The sequence below is a fragment of the Macaca fascicularis genome, chromosome 8, assembly GCF_037993035.2.
Source record: "Macaca fascicularis isolate 582-1 chromosome 8, T2T-MFA8v1.1".
NCBI classification, from domain to species: domain Eukaryota; kingdom Metazoa; phylum Chordata; class Mammalia; order Primates; family Cercopithecidae; genus Macaca; species Macaca fascicularis.
The window spans coordinates 134,791,328-134,811,036 of NC_088382.1; the positions used below are offsets into that span (position 1 = coordinate 134,791,328).

At 38.8% G+C, this 19,709-nt stretch overlaps 1 protein-coding gene across 16 annotated transcripts in view; it reads left to right on the plus strand.

Moving 5' to 3' along the window:
* NSMCE2 (NSE2 (MMS21) homolog, SMC5-SMC6 complex SUMO ligase) overlaps positions 1 to 19,709 on the plus strand; it is a 271,125-nt gene that overhangs the window by 37,224 nt on the left and 214,192 nt on the right. For all 16 annotated transcript variants that reach the window (XM_065519592.1, XM_065519595.1, XM_073999423.1 and 13 more), the window contains one exon: positions 19,326 to 19,432. In XM_065519592.1, the coding sequence (XP_065375664.1) occupies positions 19,326 to 19,432 (107 nt within the window). The remainder of the gene's footprint in view (positions 1 to 19,325; positions 19,433 to 19,709) is intronic.

Below are 19,709 nucleotides of genomic sequence, written 5' to 3' on the forward strand. Positions count from 1 at the left end.
GTGGCACTGAGATTGTGTGCTGAGGTCGGGGGAGTCCATGATAGGGAGGACCATGTATGTTTCTGTGTGGGGGGAGATTGTCTTCTTAATAGGAAAAAATGACATTTATATATGGTTTACGAAGCAGAAGTACGTTCTAGTTTTAGAAAAATTAGTATGGCATATCATATCAAGCAAAAAAAGATGAGTGCTCCTGTGGGATAGACTAAAATAGATGTTTAAACCAGTTGACAAAGAAAGATTATGTAATGTGTTACATAGAAGATGCAGTTTTTGTTAGTTCTCTCTCTCTTCTCCTGGAATGGAGCCTTCCAGAGTTCTTGGGTCATTCTGGAGTTTGTTGAGCGTTACGCTATATCTGCCTTATCTTTGTTTTCTCAGTGGTAAGCTTATAAGGAGTTTGGAGTCTTGGCTGAAACTTAATAATACAGGTTGAGTGTTCCTTATTTGAAATGTTTGGGACCAGAAGTGTTTCAGATTTCAGATTTTGGAATATTTGCATATATATATAATGAGATATCTTAGGGATGGGACCCAAGTCTAAACATGAAATTCACTTATGTTTCATACACACATAGCCTGAAGGTAATTTTATACAACATTTTAAGTATTTTGTTCATGAAACAGAGGTTTGTGTTAAGTACTTATGTGTGGAATTTTCCGCTTGTGGTGTCATGTCAGCGCTCAAAAAAGCTTTGGATTTTGGAGCATTGCAGATTTAGGATTTTTGGATTGGGGATGTTCACCTTTATTAGAAATACAGCATTGACTAAAATAGGCATGGCCATTGTGCTCTGAGCAGAAGCTGGAGAGACTAGGAGAGGGCCAGACTAGTGGTAGTAGGCTCTTGTTAGTCAACTTAAGAAGCTCAGACTTTAGGGTAATGGGAAAGTATTAAACAGTTTCAAGACAGGAATTGGATAATTTTATTTTGCATTGTTCTCTGGCCATAATGTGGGAAATGGCTTCCTAGTAATGTGCCTGGAGGTGGGCCTAACAGTTGGGAGGTTGTTGTAGTAGTTCCCATGTATGAGGTAATAGTGACTTGGACTAGCAAGGTGATAAGGGATTGATGAGAAGTAGATCAATTTATAAAAAACAGAGGAGGAGTAATTGATGAAACTTGATGGTTTATTGAATATGGAAATTGAGGAAAAGGAAGAAGTCAATGGTGATACTCGAATTTCTGACATAAACATCTATGTTAGTGGAGACCCCATTTTCAAAGGTGGTGTGATGCTTTGCTATTGCCACTGGAACAAAGTACTACAAACTTAGTGGCTTTAAACAGCACAAATCTCAAGCCTGAAGTGAATCTTACTGGGCTAAAAGCCAAGTGTGGCAGGGCTATGTGCCTTTATGGAGGCTCCAGGGGAAAATCATTGTCTTGCCTTTTCCAGCTTCTAGAGGCAGTGCACATTCCTTGCCTTGTTGCCCTCTTCCATCTTCAAACCTGGCAATGGCCCATTAAGTCTTTCTCATCCTGCATCACTATGACATTGACTAACCTGCTTTTCTGTTTCATTAATAACGGGCCTTGTGATTACATTAGGTCCACCCAGATAAGCCTGGATTCTCTCCCCACTGCAAAGTCAGCTGATTAACAATCTTATTTCCATCTATAATCTTAATCCCCCCTTTCCATGTAACATAGCATAATTGTGGCACTGGGGGATTATTAGAGGGCCATTAATCTCACAGCAGATGAGACCACGTTTTAGAGAGGAAATGAATTTAATTTTAGAGATGTATCCAAGTGGGGATGACAAATAAACAGTTGGTTTTTGAGCTTGGGATGAAGATAGAGGTTTGACAAAAGCCTATACGTGAGACTTGAAGCCATAGAATGAATGTTTATTTCTTAGACAGGGAGGGAATATGTGAAATGACAAGAGAGCCTGGGCCAGTGTCCTTTGGGTTTGGGTAAAGTTGCAGGTAGCGAGATTGAGAAGGAGCCACTAGAGTGTCGGAGGAAATCTAGAGGAATTCGGTTTTAAGCAGGTTGGTAATGACCTTTGTAGACTATTCTATGTTTGGCCTGAAAGGATGCTTAAACATCTTTTTAAACCTATTGGTATTACAGATTAGGAAATTGAGGCCCAGAGAGATGAAGTCACTTGTCTAAGATTATATAACTAGTTAATAGAAGTGCTTCTTCATTCCTACTTCAGTTTATTTGCCACCCTGCAACCCGGGTCCATTAAATCTTTTCATTTTGAAGATAGCGTTAGGAAAAGATTTGGATGTGTGTGTGTGTGTGTGTGTTTCACACACACTCAGTGTGCTCTGAATACTGAGAGCAAATTGCTGGAATAATGTCTGACTGGTGCCTTATTTACATGCAAGTTAAAAATTGTTTATACTAAATAATAGAATTAATAATTACTTTTTAAATCATGTAAACTTTTCTAAATACAACTTCATCTCTTTTTGCAGTTTCTTTCACCTCATTTTGCAGTCTCTCTCTATCCTTTTTATTTTTTCAATAAGTTTTTTATTTTCGAATGATGTTAGATTTGCAAAAGTTGTAGATAGTGGAGTTCCCATATACCCTCACACAGTCCCCTCAGCTGTTAAGAAGATCTTATACCTCCATGGTACATTTGTCAAAACTAAGAAACAACTCTGGTACATTACTATTTAGTAAGTTCCAGACTTTATTTGGATTTCAGTGATATCCTTTTAAAGAACATTGTCTGGGATCCAGTCCAGGATATCACATTGCATTTAATCATTATCTTCGTAGACGCTTCTTAGTTGGTTTCACTTTTTCTTTCTTATAATCCTGATAGTTTTGAGGAATCCTGCTTAGATGTTCTGTAGAATGTCTCTCAGTTGGAGTTTGTCTGATGCTTTATTATGATTCGACTTGCATTACAGGTTTTTGGGAGGAAGAGCACAGAGGTCAAGAGCCCTTCTTATCACATCATATCAAAGCTAGTGCAAGTCATCAACATGACCAGTAATGTCAATCTTGATCAGCTGGCCCTAGTAGTGTTGGTCAGGTTTCTTTACTGGAAAGGTACTTTTTTCTTTCTTTTCCCTCTACACACTATTTTTTGGAAGCAAGTAACTTGCTGTATCCACACTCAAGGGGACATAATTAAACTCTGCCTCCTGGAGGAGTAATTATCTATATAAATTATTCGGAATTCTGTAAAGAGTTTTATTTTCTCTGCCTCTGCCCCTGCCTTAGGATCAGCTATTTTCCCAAGGGCCCTGGTTCTTTTTGACTGGAAAGGGGCATTGAGAAACCAATATCTGGGCTCTAGATGTGCTTGCAGCTACCAGAAAGTGACTGCCTCTAAGCCCTTTCAGCAGACAGAGCTAGGAAATATGTGTATTTAGGCTAATGTATGTGTACATACATATCTGTCACTTGTATATGTATTCATCTGTATCTATATTAAGGTGAACATGTGTTCACACCATTATCTTCAACTCTAATCTAGTGCTACGTGGGTAAATTCTATTCTTTTTCCCTGCTGATTTGTAATTTCCCTCACAACATTAAGAAACCGGACTCCCACCATCCACCATACATTTGCTTCTGTGTGTGCCTCCAGTATACATGTAAAGCATTTTCAGAATTATTAACCTGTACTTCTGTGACAAACAAGTTCATCAGCTAGCTTAGGGTTTATGGACAGTTCTTTTGCCTTTAGTGTTAGGGTTTTCAGTCAGAACACCATTTCCAAGGTTACTTAGGTCATTTCCCTTTGTCCCTCACTCCCTTCAGTGACATTTGTCATACATTTGTAGTACAGTTACATTGTTTTGTCATAGTCTGGATTCTATTACAGGATCCCCTCATTCATGATTGTTGCATTGTGGTAGTTTATTATTATTATTTTTTGGATACATTATAATTATTTATGAGTGAAATTTGCATGGGTCTTGACATACTGCAATCTCTTTTTGAAAATATGTAGGTACTTGGAAAATATACACACTGAAGACATACTAGAATGTTTGCTGGCAGCAGTGTAAGGCTAAGACCAGAGCGGTGAATGAAGCTGCCGTCGGATTTATAGGTCAGCAATCTGGGTTAAAGATGTTCTGCTTTCCGAGGTCAGAATTCACTCATATATAACAAACTTTCAGTAGGCAAGAGACTAAAGATGCTTGGGTTTAGAGAATGAGGCAGATCTCAAATATAAGGCCAAGAGTTGAATTACATCATTACATCAGGATATAGATATTGGAACTTATGCACACCTTACCCAGCCAACTGGTGCAACACTATGGTAGCTTTGCATTGAGTTCTAACATGGAAAAAAAATGCTTAGAGATTGTAAGTACTTGAGAGGAGAAATTATGTCTCTTTGAAACCCCTACAGAATTGTTTCTTAAACTGCAGTCTTAGAGGCACCTGGGATATGTATTTTAAAAATGCAAAATTGGAGCTTCTGAAAGCAGAGCTAAGAAATCAGCATTTTAAACAAACATCCCAAGTAATTCTGATGCATCGTGAAGTTTGAGAGCCCTATCCCCTCACTTTGAATGGTGAAGTGTCTTGCACAAGTAGCTGCACCCTGTGTGTTTACTAAATTGAATTGCAGATAAGTAAAAGTTCTTAAGTTCCAGAATTCAAATCTGGGCAGCCTGTCTCCAGAGTATGTTAACAACATTGTAAAAGCTTTGCTTTGGAGGATTCATGTCATGCATCCCTATAGTTTCTCAGGTAAATTAAGCCAAGAAATAATTGCCATTTTGGTGTTTCAGCAACTAAAAATATATGTGTATTCATTTTCTTCTTTTCATGGGGGGGGTTGGTGGGTACAGGATCTTGCTCTGTTGCCCAGGCTGGAGTACAGTGGCGCAATCATAGCTCACTGTAAACTGCAACTCCTGGGCTCAAGCCATTCTTCCACCTCAGCTTCCTGAGTAGCTGGGACTATAAGCGTACACCATTGCACCTGGATAATTTTTCAAAAAATGTTTTGTACAGACATGGTCTCACTATATTGGCCAGCGTTAAGCAATTCTCCTACTTCTTTGGCCTCCCAAAGTGTTGGGATTACAGGCATGAGCCCCTGTGCCCGACCTGTTCATATTCATCTGTGTTCAGCTCTCTAGGAAGCAGTGTGATAGCAGTGTTCTTGAATCCTAAGAAGAGGCATGTATCTTAAGACAATTTTTAAATTAAAAAAAAAATTTTTTTTTTTGAGACAGGATCTCACTCTGTTGCCCAGGCTGGAGTACACTAGTGTAGTCTCAGCTCACTGCAACCTCCACCTCCTCAGGCTTAAGCAATCCTCCCACCTCAGCCTCCCAAGTAGCTGGGACTACAGATACACGCCACCACACTTGGGTCATTCTTTGTATTTTTAGTAGAGATGGAGTTTTGCCATGTGGCCCAGGCTGGTCTTGAACTGCTGACCTCAAGCGATCCATCTCGGCCTCCCAAAGTGGTGGGATTATAGGCGTGAGCCACCCGCACCCAGCCCAATTTTTAAATTGTTAAAAATGGGTACAATACTTAAGAAATGATTTGGCAATGTCATGTGAATGTAAAAGTACAGTAACATAGAGCATGAGATAAGACTGTAGGTTTATAGACCCTTAGGCCTAAAATGTACTTTACAGGTCATCTAATCCAACTCTCTTAAAAATAAGGAAACTGAGCACCAGTAAGATTGTTATTAACTCAAAGTCTCAGAGCAAATTGACACTTTCAGACATCCTGATTTCAATCCAATATAATTTCCACTTTCATTCTGCTTCTATCTTCAGTGTCTCTATGAAACGATTAAAAAATTTATTAATTAGATTTTAAAAATCCATTTTAAATTAAAAACTGCAGATATTCACTAGAGGATGACAATTTATAGCTGAAATTAGAAGCAAATCTACTAAATTTAGAAGGAATATTCAGTGCAGTTGCAAAAAATAGATGTGAGTAAATGACTAGGATATTTAAGTAGAAGTTTGTTTTAAAACAAACATTTCTATGGAATGCTTTATTTTGGGATCTTACATCCAGTTTTGGTTTTCTAGCTTAATGAAAGACTAAAATAATCCAGGAGTGTAAAATGGGAAAACAGCTGGTTGAGTTCTACATTTGTTGAAAACATTGATTTAAAGTAATAGTTTATTTTTGTCTTTAAATTCATCCGGGTGTGGTGGCTCATGCCTGTAATCCTAGCACTTTAGGAGGCCAAGGCAGGTGATTCACTTTAGCTCAGGAGTTCGAGATCAGCCTGGCCAACATGGTGAAATCCCGTCTCTACTAAAAATACACAGAATTAGCGAGGCATGGTGGGTCACACCTGTAATTCCCACCCCCCCACCCCACCTCCCGCCGCCCAGCTACTCGGGAGGCTAAGGCAGGAGAATTGCTTGTACCTGGGAGGCAGAGGTTGCAGTGAGCTGAGATCACGGTACTGCACTCCAACCTGGTCAACAGAGCAAGACACCATCTCAAAAAACAAAACAAAAACAAACAAAAAAAGAAATTCTGTGAAATCAGAAAGAATCTGAGAGAAAACGCCATTTATGATTTTTAACTTTATATTATACGTTAGAACCGTGGATCTCAAATTTTATCACTAAGCAGAATCACCTGGAGGACTTGTTAAACTACAGATTGCTGGGCTCCACCCCAAGGCTTCAGATTCAGGCCTCTGGGGAAGGACTCGAGAATCTACATTTATAACAAGTTCCCAGGTGATGGTGATGGTGCTGCTAGTTCAGTCCAACCACACTTTGAGAATTAGAGAAAGCAAATTATAATACAAATCTATCATACTCTGGTGCGGGGATTATATATTAAAAGCTGGTTTCTTTCATGTACGTTATGTAAAAAATTTGTATTGATGAATGTTTTCATACTTAACAGAAAAACTGTAATGAGGACACCCAGACATTATATTATGAAGACTTCTGTGTCATTATGATGAGATTTCATTATATTAAATGTGGTTTAAATTATGTAGTTAAATGTACTTTTTTAGTAATAGAGTTACTATTAGAAGTGGAAGTATTATGGCAGGTCTGAAAATGTGGGATGTGTGTGTGGAGTATATTAAGGGAACTCTGTAGTCACTCCCCATTCTTGTCAACACTTGCTACAGGCAGTCTTCTCAATTTTAGCCATTCTAATAGATATGCAGTGGTATCTTATAGTAGTTTTAATTTGATTTTTCTAATGATTTTTTTTTTATTTTTGGTAGAGGTGGGGTCATGCTTTGTTGCCTAGGCTGGTCTCGAACTTCTGGCCTCAAGTGATCCTCCTGCCTTGGCCTCTCAAAGTGCTGGGATTACAGATGTGAGCCACTGTGCCTGGCTGGTTGTTTTGTTGTTGTTGTTTTAATTGACAAGGCCAGCATGTGATCAAGTAGTACAAATGTAATAGTAGTATTATAGTCTTCATTGTTTAACTTATGGCTGTAGTTATTGCTTTTTATTCTGAAGTTCATCTTTAAAGTGACAACTGAAGCATGTTTAAGTAAGGCAGATCAACTTGGTCAAAGGAATTTGATTGTTATTTATCCTGGGAAGCAAAGATTTACAGGGTAGGAGATATTTGATGGCTACCTTCAGATCTTTGAAGCACTAGAATCTGGAAGAGACTTGAGACTTTCTGTTTGACCCAGGAGGTAGCTCTTCTATAGCTCTGGAGTAGAAGACCAGAATTTATGACCTGCTTCTGATGTTGAGGTGGAAGTAGTTAACCTCTCTGAGCCTCAATTTCCTTAACCATATGAAGCAGAAAATAAAATCACTCTATGCAGAGGTTATATGGTGTAAATAAGTTAATGTGTGTGAACGAGCAATTTGGATTTATTGTTGTCATTGCCTGGCAGTGTTCTAGGGAGGCGCTGAATCAGCTCTGTCTTTGGAAGGACTCTAATAAATAGAACTGTTCAGCGGTGGAACAAGCTTTGCCATCACACTAAGAGCCAAACAAATTCCAGATAGTTATATCAGGGCTTTTTAGGAAATTTTACATGGAGTAGAAGTTTGTAAAAGCTCTTTGAAAGAAGACACAGTATTTGCCTTATTCACCACTGTGTCCAGGGCACCCTGTACAGTGCTAGGCACATGGTCTGCTCAGTAAATATTTGTCAAATGAGTGAATGGAAGTTCCTCCACTAATACTCATATTCTAATCTTTGTTTAGCATCACATTTTTTGTTTTTAATATAGTATGTGTTGTCTTCTGTATTAGTCTGTTCTCATGCTGCTAATAAAGATATACCTGAAACTGGTAATTTATAAAGGAAAGAGGTTTAATTGACTCACAGTTCCACATAGCTGGGGAGGCCTCACAATCATGGCGGAAGGCAAAGGATGAGCAAAGTCATGTCTTGCATGGTGTCAGGTAAGAGAGCGTGTGCAGGGGAACTCCCCATTATAAAATCAGATCTCATGAGATTATTCACTGTCACAAGAACAGCATGGGAAAGACCTGCCTCCATGATTCAGTTACCTCCCACTGGGTCTCTCCCATGACACGTGGGAATTATGGGAGCTACAATTCAAGATGAGATTTGGGTGGGGACACAGCCAAACCATATCATCTTCCCACAGGTGTTTATTTGCCCTTATGTTGTTATTTTATAATGGAAATTTTGTCATTAAACTGAACCAGACACTCATTTTTCTTTCTGTTCACCTACTTACTGAAGAGTAGAGCACAGAGATACAATTTTCATCATGAAACTTCCTGGGAGTAGTTTCTCCTCAGGTATAGCTGTTTTTAATTTACTTCCGCTGTTTCTATAAGTATTTAAATTTCTGTAGTCCTTTTCAAAAGGGATGCCTTACACATGGAATATTTCCATGGGATTACTGTCCCAAGAACCTCATAGCAATGGCCTCTGAGGAGAGCATTTGGGGATTGGAGATACCATAAGATGGTACTGTTTGAATTTTTCAACCATATGCTTGATTACTTTTTTAGCCATATGCTTTATTAATTTTACAAACATTTTTTAAGTGGGTGGGGAAGTCCTATGATTCAGTAGATACTAGCTTAAGTGAAGAATAAGATTTGTATTGGGAATATTGCAAAGTACAGTTAATACAGCAAAATACCCACATTTGTAAAGAGACTCTTGTGTTTGAGGCATCATGTTGAGTGCTTTACCTACATTCTCATTTAATTTTTTCAATAATCATATGAAGGCCAGGCGCAGTGGCTCACACCTGTGATCCCAGCACTTTGGGAGGCCGAGGCGGGAGAATTACTTGAAGTCAAGAGTTCAAGACCAGCCTGGCCAACGTGGTGAAACCCCATCTCTGCTGAAAATACAAAAATTAGCCAGGTGTGTTAGTGGGTGCCTGTAATCCCAGCTACTCAGGAGGCTGAGGTTCAATCGCTTGAAGAGGTTGCAGTGAGCTGAGATCGTGCCACTGCACTCCAGCCTGGGTGACAGAGCGAGACTCCATCTCAAAAAAAAAAAAATCATATGAGATTTAAGCCTCACTTTCTTTTGTCTTGGCTGCCACAAATTCATGCAAGAGCTTTGGTATTTGGTCAAAGCCAGGCTCTGTTTCTTAAGCCTCTTGGGTTTCCAAGTCATGCAACTGTAGGTAAGACTTGAGTATAGCCAAAGACTTGAAGACCAGAGAGAAGTGGCAGTTGTTAAAATTATGTTGCCTGGGAAATGCTCTTGTGGCCTTAAATTCACAGTTTCTTTTCAGTCTACCAGATATTAGATAGCAATGGACAAGAAGGATGTGGAAAAAAGATAAGTCAAATGAAAGACACCTGGCCGTGAAGATTTAGAGGCTTTAGGTAGCCAAAGGGGGTCTGTGGATATGCTTTAAAATGACAAATTCCTATAGCCTAAGTTTCATAGTGCTTTTGATGACTGGCAGAGGTTGATTTCTATGATTTTTATTAATTGAATTCATCATATAATTTATTTCAAACGTATTTTGAATTATACCACTACCACAGTCGTTTATAGAATATTAACATACATTCTAAGGATATATCTGACTATATTATGAAAGATGTCATGGTCTTCATCACTCTGAGGTAGAGCAATTTATTTCAGTCAGTCAGTCTCTCTTTCACTTTCTCCCAAAAGAAGGTAATGTTTAGGAGAATTCCTTTAGGTACAGAACAGATTATTCTTTACTCCCTGACTTTTGCATGAAGGGTGTATTACTGATTTCTGTGTAGTAGTCCAGACACTGGCATGTGCCTTCCATGCTGACTTTGTCAGTCTTGAGGTCAGTCATAACTCCATCATTTATTAACTATGTCATCTGGGACAAATGATTTAGTGTCTGTGAGCATCTGTTTCTTTATCTCTACAGTATGTTTAATTACACTGAATTCACGTTGTTGTAACAAAGGACTGGATAAGGTAGTAGGTGCAGAGTGCCTGGCACGAACTCAGTGCTCTTTGAAGATCTGTTCTGTCTTAAAAATCTATGTCCTTCTCCTCTCTTCATTCCCAAGTGTTTTTGTTTGACCATTTTAACTCTAACGCAGTCTCTGGAGAAGAGTGAGGCATTTGTTTAGCCTCTACCCCAGTCTGGTGAACATCTGATGAACACATACTCATCCTTCAAGACGCAGTTCAAGTTTGCCCTCACCAGCTAAACCTGTTCTTTCTATAGGCAGTGTGAGCTGCCCCTTCTTCTTGCTTCAAAACATTTTTCCCCTCTGCCTAACATGTGGTGAGTGCTCACTAAGCATTTGCTGGGCAAATGAGTTTCTGAACTTGGGGGAGGGGTATGGTGTTTACAAAGCTTCTTATGGAGCATTGCAGTCTCGTGAGTTCAGTTTCATGCTTTAGAAGTTAGTAAAAACAGCCCAGAGAGCTAAGAGAGCTAAGAAGATGGTTTTCACTTGCTACCTTTTGGTTCCAAGGGCAAAGCACTTTCAGTATTTAGACTAATTACACTTGCAGAATAGTTATCTATTCTGTAATAATAATAATGACAAATATTTTGTTAGTGCTTAATGTGAGCCAGGCCCTGTGCAGATCATTTTACCTACATTATCTCATTTGGTCCTCATATCAGCTTTCTGAAGTAGGTACTGTTATTGTACCCATTATATATAAAAGGAAATTGAGACTCGAGTAAAATGACTTGCCAAAAACTACACAGCTAGCATGTAATTTCATAAAACCTAGATTTGAATGAAATCTAATTCCGGAGCTGGCTTTTTTTGGTTACTGTATTACATTGTCGCTCTTCTGTGTCACAGTGATGAGGGAATTGTGTTGGTGGGTGAACTAAACGCAACTATAAAGGTGACTACTTCTTGAAGATTTCTCCCATAGTCACTGTGTTTGTAAAGAACCCCTGACACTTACTAGCTTATATCTTGCACTGCTAACTCTTCACTGTGATTTCTAGTGAGTGGCAGTTATAAAATGTGTATTCAGTTGTTGTTGTTGTTTTTTTGGGGATGGAGTTTTGCTCTTGTTGCCCAGGCTGGAGCGCAATGGCGCTATCTTGGCTCACCGCAACCTCCACCTCCCAGGTTCAAGAGATTCTCCTGCCTCCGCCTTCCAAGTAGCTGGAATTAACAGGCATGCACCACCATGCCTGGCTAATTTTGTATTTTTAGTAGAGACAGGGTTTCTCCATGTTGGTCAGGCTAGTCTCGAACTCCTGACCTCAGGTGATCCACCCACCTCAGCCTCCTAAAGTGCTGAGATTACAGGCATGGGCCACTGCGCCCAGCCATGTATTCAGTTTTAATTTTGCCACACTAATATATATGTGGGGGAATAATTACAAGTTCAAAGTGCAGTATAGTAAGAAGTAACCAAGTTTCTATTAAATATTGCTCATAAGTAAGTCATTAAATTCAACTCCTGATAAATATGTGATTACTTAACATTAGGCTCCCAGGGCACCCCCAGCGCGCATGCGCACACACAACCACGCTCATAGAGGTAGGTGCATGTATAGCGTATGTTGCTAGAGATAGTTGGAGTTACAGTTTCAGAGAAGAGGGTTTTTTGTGTGTGTGTGCTGCATTTTGGTGGGTGGGGTCAGGGGTATGCTTGATACTGTGATTTGTTTTATTTTATCCAAAAAGAATAGATGCCTTATTTACAAAATATAGAAAAATCAAGTTTTAATTTGAAGGGATTAGGAAATACTCATATTCTGTTTCAGAAAGTAAAATCTCCCAATATACGTCCCATTTATTCTAAGAAATTTAAAATACAATCAGGCAATCCCTTGCCGCCTTTTCTTCCTTCCTCCTTGCCAAAATGGACATATGTACTTTATGACATTTAATATCTATCAGAGTCTTCTGAGTATATGAATCATGTTGAATTGGAGTCAGCAACCCCTTAAGGACACTAAATGTCTGCTTTGTCTTAGCCTGGTATTTTACTAATAAAATGTGTGGAGTTGAATTTAATCCACTATATATAATTGGTGGTATTCCTGTTCAGACATGCCTGTACATGGCTTTGTAGAATAAAAAACACCTGATTCTGCGATTGTTATTGTTTAGGACCAACTTTCAGGAAACATCTTGGCCATGGGCAAAACTATACAGTTGAATCAGGGACATAAAGTTGGAAGGAATAAGTCGGAGAAATTTGTCTTCAGGGTGTGCCTCCCTAACATACACATATACACACAGACACACATACAGGTGTCCCAGTTGTAAAGGTAGAGAAGTTTTACGGACTCATAAGGTATGAAGTGTTTGGTTCTGTTCTGGAGATTAGGGAGGATTCTGGAAAAGGACCTTGTAGCTGAGATCATAGGAAACAGCAGAGCAAAGCAAAATGGTATCTGGTAGTGTAATGAAGTAGTATAGAGATAAATGTGTATGGATGTAATAGGGAAAAGAGGTGGGGAAAGTGTCTTTATTTTCATGTCTGGTTCATTAAAGGCAGTTCTACTGAAGACCTGGTGGTTGATGAGGGATCTTATTTTGCTCTGGGTACCATGTACTACAGGACCTGTTTCATCTCTGCTTCCCAAGCCTCGGGCTGGGCCTCAGGGATTCTCTCCAGTGCATGCCTTAGGCTACAGCTATGGGGCAGCTGTGGTTAGGGAAGGGCCCTATTTAGAATAGTTGGTCAAAAAGCACATCACTTCTGTCCCTTTCTTGCAGAACTGGTTGCTGCTCTGGAATGAAAGTTTGATTGGTCTGTTAGCCATGCCCATCTGGACTTGGGAAAGCCAAGAGAAAGAATCTTCTGTTCCCTCATCTGCTGTTGCTTTTTAACCTGTGGCCTTAGAAAATGGCATTATACTGAACAGACCTTAGACAACGCTGGAACTGGCGCTGGATAAACTCATGAGTCCATGCTGTGCTACATACGGACCGTATTACTACAGGCTTACTACCTACATCTCTTAGCCACAAAGGACCTGGAATTGGTCTTGCTTGAGAGTCTACATCTATAACAATAGCTAGTTTGTTCCCTCCCTTCTTTTCCTTTCTTAGATGATCCTTTCTCCTTCATTTTGCCCCTAGTCTTTCACATTTGAGACAACCAGTATTGCTTTTATTCTTTCATACTTATTTGTTCCTCATTCATCATCATCTTCTCATTGAAGTCTTATGAATTTTAAGTTGAATTTGATTATAACACAAAATCACCCATTTCTGCTTTATGTTTGTTGATCATATAACTTTAATGCCTATTCAACACTTCAAAAAGAGAGAATAGTAATGTAGTTATGATATTGCTGTTAGTGGGTTTTGACATTGAGTAACAGATGACGTGTCTAATGAATAGTGTGGCTGCTTAGATTGCATAATTATAGGTTTGTTTGACTTTAGGACAATCATATGCAGGCCAACTTCACCCATTTAGAGACTTTTTGTATTATATAAGTATTAGAGCATTTCACTCTAAAAAAAAAAAAAAAAAAAAAAAAAGCCCTTCTTCAGTGATAATCATTCTTTGTTTTTCCAGGGTTTGCCACTCTATAGGAAAAAGCAAAATGAAATAGAAACCATCTTTACAGGATGGGTTTAATTCAGTAGCCCTTCTTGGTTGGAATAACACTTCAGTCCACAGTGATTTGGCATTGTGCTTGTGACTGGAGTCATTGGGTAAAGGCATGCAAGTTTATAGGACGACAACCCTGGCACTGGCATACTTATAGAAACAGCTAGAATTTTATTATGTAAACCAGGAATTATCTGTGCCCTTTGGACTTGATTTTGTGGGGTGGCAGTGGAGGGGGATAACTAGTTATTGTACTAACTTCTTGCAACAGTTTCTTAATTGGCGTATCAGGTGACAGGTCTCACAGAGTCACCAAGGCCCCACTGTGATACTTCTCCATGTATTTACTGGCTAGTAAATGAATGTTCAAATATATCACTTAGGTTCATTTGATTAACGAAAGCAAGGGCTGGCTGTAATTAATAAATGCTCACAGAATGGCTCAGTGAAGAAATTTGAATATTCCTAGCCTCCTAGACTCCGCTTGGCAGGGCTGGGAGTGGGGGGAGTCAAATATGTGGCTAATAAAAGTGATTTTTAACTTTGAGCTCTATTCAGAAGTAACTCTGCAACGTGAAACCTTCCAGTACTCTCCCTTCCCCTTGAACATTTCTCTCCTGCTGCTCTTCATTTGCTGCCTGGTAGTCAGTCTGGAGCTGCTTTCATCTCTCTTGCTGCCAGTGCTCTTGGCCTAGTACAAGCTTGACCTCTTAGCAGCTGGAGTTGACTTAGTTATTCTCCTAACATTCTCTGAGTGACTTGGTTGCTCTTACAGCACTTCAGATTAGCTTTGCTGATGTGAAAGGTCACTTTTCACCAATGTTAAAGCTTATTAATCTTCAAAAAGGGGAAAAATCATTTTCTTTTTGTTATCAGATTCCTTAAGGAATTTGGAAAGAGCTTTCCAGAACCATGTCTGATAGCCTCTGAGTGGCATTGCCTAGTGGCTTCCTTGGAAGTGTTGTTTTATGCTAACAGATCGCCAAGGGAGCTGAGCTGAGGCTCTGGGTCTTTGGCTTTCTCCTACTTGAAGGTTTGTTCCCTGGATATTCATGGAGGAGTTGGAGGTGCTTGTCCTTCTCCTTGTGTTTAAATACCTTTTTGTACAGGTAGGCAAGTGTACAGACTTGGCAGTTAGAAAGCCAGAGTGGGAGGCCTGGCGCTGCTGCTAACTATCTCTGTGGCCTTGAGCAAGTTGCTTCAGTTTTCTCATTTGTAAAGTGGAAATAGAACTACCTAACTCTTATGTTGCCCTGAGATTTGATGTAAGTATGAAGTGCTGGCACATAATAGTGTTCCCTAATTGTTAGTTACAGCTGTTATATATACATATGTAATCATTGTCATTACTTTCCGTGTTTTATCATCTGCACTAAACTTCCCTAATGCCAGACTTGCAGAAGTGTTGTACAGCAATGCTTTTCTCTCTGGAGTCGTCATTCTGTGAATTTGAACATCATTGTGTGATTTCTACCCACCACCCCAGTGCTGGTGCCATCTCTTTTCCTATGGAAAAGTCACAATGAAAATATAAAATAGGCAAGTGAAGTTGTATCACATGTCATCTTTTACTTTTTAATTCAGTTGAATCTCTTTGATAGGACAATTTATATTTTGGTGAAAGTTTAATTTTCAGATTTATGAAATATAGTGGCCTTAGAAGAATATTGAAGAGTTGCTATAATTCTTTGTTGGATTCTAAGAACACTAAGGCATCTTTCTTGTCCTCAAATGGATTAAAATCTCTGGTGAAAGGAAACAAATGCAGATAAGAAAGGCAAGATTGATCATGGTCCCAAGATACCAAGAGTATAGGTGTTAAGGCAAATTAGGTGAAGGAGGAAATCCTTCTAGGTGGGGCCTGAGCTCAGCCCTTGATGGATGTGTAGGATTTAATTTGATATATATTCTCAAAAAGGGCTTTCAGTGAAAGAGTGGGAGAGTTTTGATGGTGGGAAGATATACTGTGGAATCAAGTAGCAGGGAGCCTCTGCCTGATCAGTGCCTCCACAACCACCCCAACCCTCAGCAACTTTTTAGTTAGTAACTAACTCTGTGTTTCTGCATTTATCCCTTGTTTCCTCCTCCAAAAGTCAAGAGGTTATTACTGCAGTCGGGAAATAAAGGTTAACAAGAAGAACAAAAAAGAATTACAAAAATCATCTTAAAATTGCTGTGGCAGGTTGCTACTTGACATGGACGTTCTCATGACCTGTCTTCAGGATGCTCTTGTGGGAGCCTCTTCTAGTTCTCCTCGTAGGACTCTGGTCTCTCAGCCTCCTGCTACAGCTGAAAGACCCTCTGACTACACTTATCTGACTGGGCGCTGCTTCCAGGTGTGCTGTGATCCTCAGTTCTTTTTAGAGTTACCTTCCTGATCTCTTCTGGTGTTCCCCGTTCCCTTTGTTGCTTGGGCTGCACCAGTCTTTACTAGTGTTCTTTAGCAGCTTGTCCCAACATTCTTGGGCCCTGGAGCCTGAGCTGAGGCTGCCTGTAAGCCAGTTAGACTCCTAAGATTCTTTCCTTAAGCTTCATGCCATCAAAACTGACCCAAGCCTTGCCCATTTCCTCCTTTGCAGGAAGGTCTCTTTGGCTTTGAACCAGGTTACTATCTGTCTCAGGTCTTACTAGCATATATGGGACCCTGTTAATGAGAACTATCACCTCATTTATTTCATTTTGCAGCTTTTCTATAGCATTTTGAATATCTTAGGTATATTCTGAATGCTTTTGAAAATTAACTTGTTTAATCCCAGAGGGAGATTGCTAACATTATATCTATTTCCACTGATTTAAGCCCCTTACAGACTTTCATTTCTTATGCTTCAGACTTTTGCTCCCAACAGATACTTTAGTGAGTGTCTGTTTTGTCTGGGGTGCCTCTAATAATCAGAATTTTGGAAAAGCAGTTTATCCTGTTAGTCTTTGTTCAGGTTACCAGCTTTACCCACTTTTTTGACCAGTTCAGTATCCGAATCTAATACTCATAAAATATACTGATCCATTAAGGAAAACAAAATGAAACAATACTTTCTTTTAACTAGATAAGGCTGGTGTGAAACCAGTAGTCTATTTTTCATTATTTTAAATGGAAAAAATATAGGTTAACTAAAACCCCTAATCAATGTACTGAAATGTAACTAAGTACAGTAAAATGCCTAAATACATTACAAAACATCCATTACATTAAGTTGTAAATTGTTTAAAATTCACTTCTTTATCATGAAACAATATGACTTTTAACAAACAGTTGCTGTATATATGGCAACATATTTATGTTGCTACCAAGCAGTATGTCCATTTTGTTGACATTCAGAAATTTTCAGAACAACAAACTGTGACTCTAATAGTCTAACAGTTTTATTTGGAGTATGACCTGAGCCTTTTCTCATGCACCATTTTGTTAAACATATATTTAATTTGCGAAATGTAAATACAAATTTTTCTTTATGTAAACATTACACCCTCCCCCACCCCCAAACTTACATTGAGATATATGTATATTCTGTGCTGCCTGGATAGTAAAAGCTGAAGGGTCTTCTACCAGAAGCATGTTAACCCAGGAGACAGTCTATGAAATATGCTTATAAGTAACTATTGTAAAATTAAAGCATATGTTTTAAAAGCCAAATGTGGATGGACTTTACATTATTTCATGACTTTGGAATGATCTGTGGTATTATTCTTCAGAGTAGAAAAGAAAAACGACATTTGTCTGCACTAAGGTATTTGAATGGAGAGTCTTTGAATGGAGAGTCTTTGAGTAGGTTCATTCCCAAATGTGATTAAAGAAAGCTTTATTTTCTTTTCATTTAGTTATCTTAAATTCAAAGTTTTTAGTTGAAATTTTTAGGATCCTTTGTTAACTATCTTTTCCTAATCTATTAAATTACGTTTAGAGCTTGAAGAAACAATTTAAAAGCACTTTTAATAATATTACCTTGCTTTTCTAATTTGCTAGTCCCTTTTTATAGACTCCTGTTCCCTGAGGATATTATAATTTTTTAAACATAGTAAACATAGTTGTTTCTTATTCTGACTAATATAAATAGTTACAATAACTGAAATATTTGTGGATCTGTTTCTGCTGACTGTTATTCTTAGTGGCTTGTTTTCTTGTGTATTATAGGTATGTAAGGTTTTTCTGTTTGTTTTTATATTTATTTTTGTTTCAGCCTTTTCTCCTGTGATCTGCTCATTCTTAAAAATTATATGTAGGGATTATTTGACACCTAGATTAAGAGTGTCTTCTCCAGATGATAGTTATATTTGCTTCTGCCAGACACCTGTGAGTACTATCTGCCAGAGACCACCTCCCACCAACGTCAGAGACTGGGGTCTCTGGATCACTCTGGTTAGGGGAACCCAGCCTGCTGCAAATCCAGGAGGACTGCCTTATGGCCAGTTTTTCTGAAACAAGTTTGTTTTCTCTTCCCTTTTCCCTGTTCTGCTTCATGGCCAAGGCTAACCTCCCTTTGGTCCCAGGGAGCAGTGAGAGATTACTTTTGGTTCATCTTTATACAAAGAGTTGAGATCTCAGCTTACTGTGGGATAGTATGTGACTTTGGCATTCTGTTGCCCCACTTCTCATTTTTGTTTTATTCTAGATTTTGCCCTGGTTATTTCTTACTACCTTGTGACTCTTTTTTTTAAGATTTTTTTTTTTCCTGCTGTATCTGATATCTTTGGTTGTTTTCTTTTTTCTTTCTTTCTTTCTTTTCTTTTTTTTCTTTTTGAGACAGAGTCTCACTCTGTTGCCCAGGCTGGAGTGCAGTGGCATGATCTCAGCTCACTGCAACTTCCATCTCCTGGGTTCAAGCAATTTCCAGCTAATTTCTGTATTTTAATAGAGGTGAGGTTTCACCATGTTGACCAGGCTGGTCTTGAACTCCTGACGTCAAGTGATCTGCCTGCCTCGGTCTCCCAAAGTACTAGGATTACAAGCGTGAGCCACCGTGCCCGGCTGCTGTCTTTGGTTGTTTTCATTAGGAAGATTGGTCCAAGTAATCTAGCTCAGCGTTATTAAAAGTGAGAATCTTCCCTATTTGACCTTTAACAATCCTTCACAGTTTATGCAGCAGATATAAGACTGAGCTGCTTAATGGATGAGGGAACTGAGGCTGCGAGAGGTATAGTTGGTTGGTTGATTTAAGATCATATAAGTAAGGGCACAGCCTAGAACTCCTGAATACAAGTCTTTTCTTCTTTCCAGCCTACCACTGCCTTTGAGCTGTCTTCTACTGAGTGTATTCTTAGAATTTTGAATGAAGCACCGTATGGTGAGGAGGTTTTTTAAAAGATGTAATAACTGCACAAAATTATTTAGACCATTGACTGATGTAGATTATATTGATGCAACATTTTCCAGATATGGCATTTGAAGTGGAAAATAATAATTGCAATTTTTTTTTCTTTCAGCTGAAGTGAGTAGTGAATATAGTATGGACAAGGCAATGGTTGAATTTGCTACAATGGATCGGCAACTAAACCATTATGTAAAGGCTGTTCAATCTACAATAAATCATGTAAGTTTATGCTACTCCCTGGTTATATATTTGGTTACAACTCACTGACCAAGAGGTAGAAACACAAAATCAAAATTTTTCTCTAACCTTTAATGTTTCCTTATCCTTAGTGTAGCAGCTATTAAATTCCTCTAAATTTGGACGTCTCATAAAATTGGAATCCTAAGTATTTTCCTGGCTAGGCCACTTAGGTTGATTAGCATATTAAATCTATTTTAGATTGCTTGCGATTTTTTGTCTCAAAATTTTAGTGTAAGCCTCCTTTGAATGTGATGCA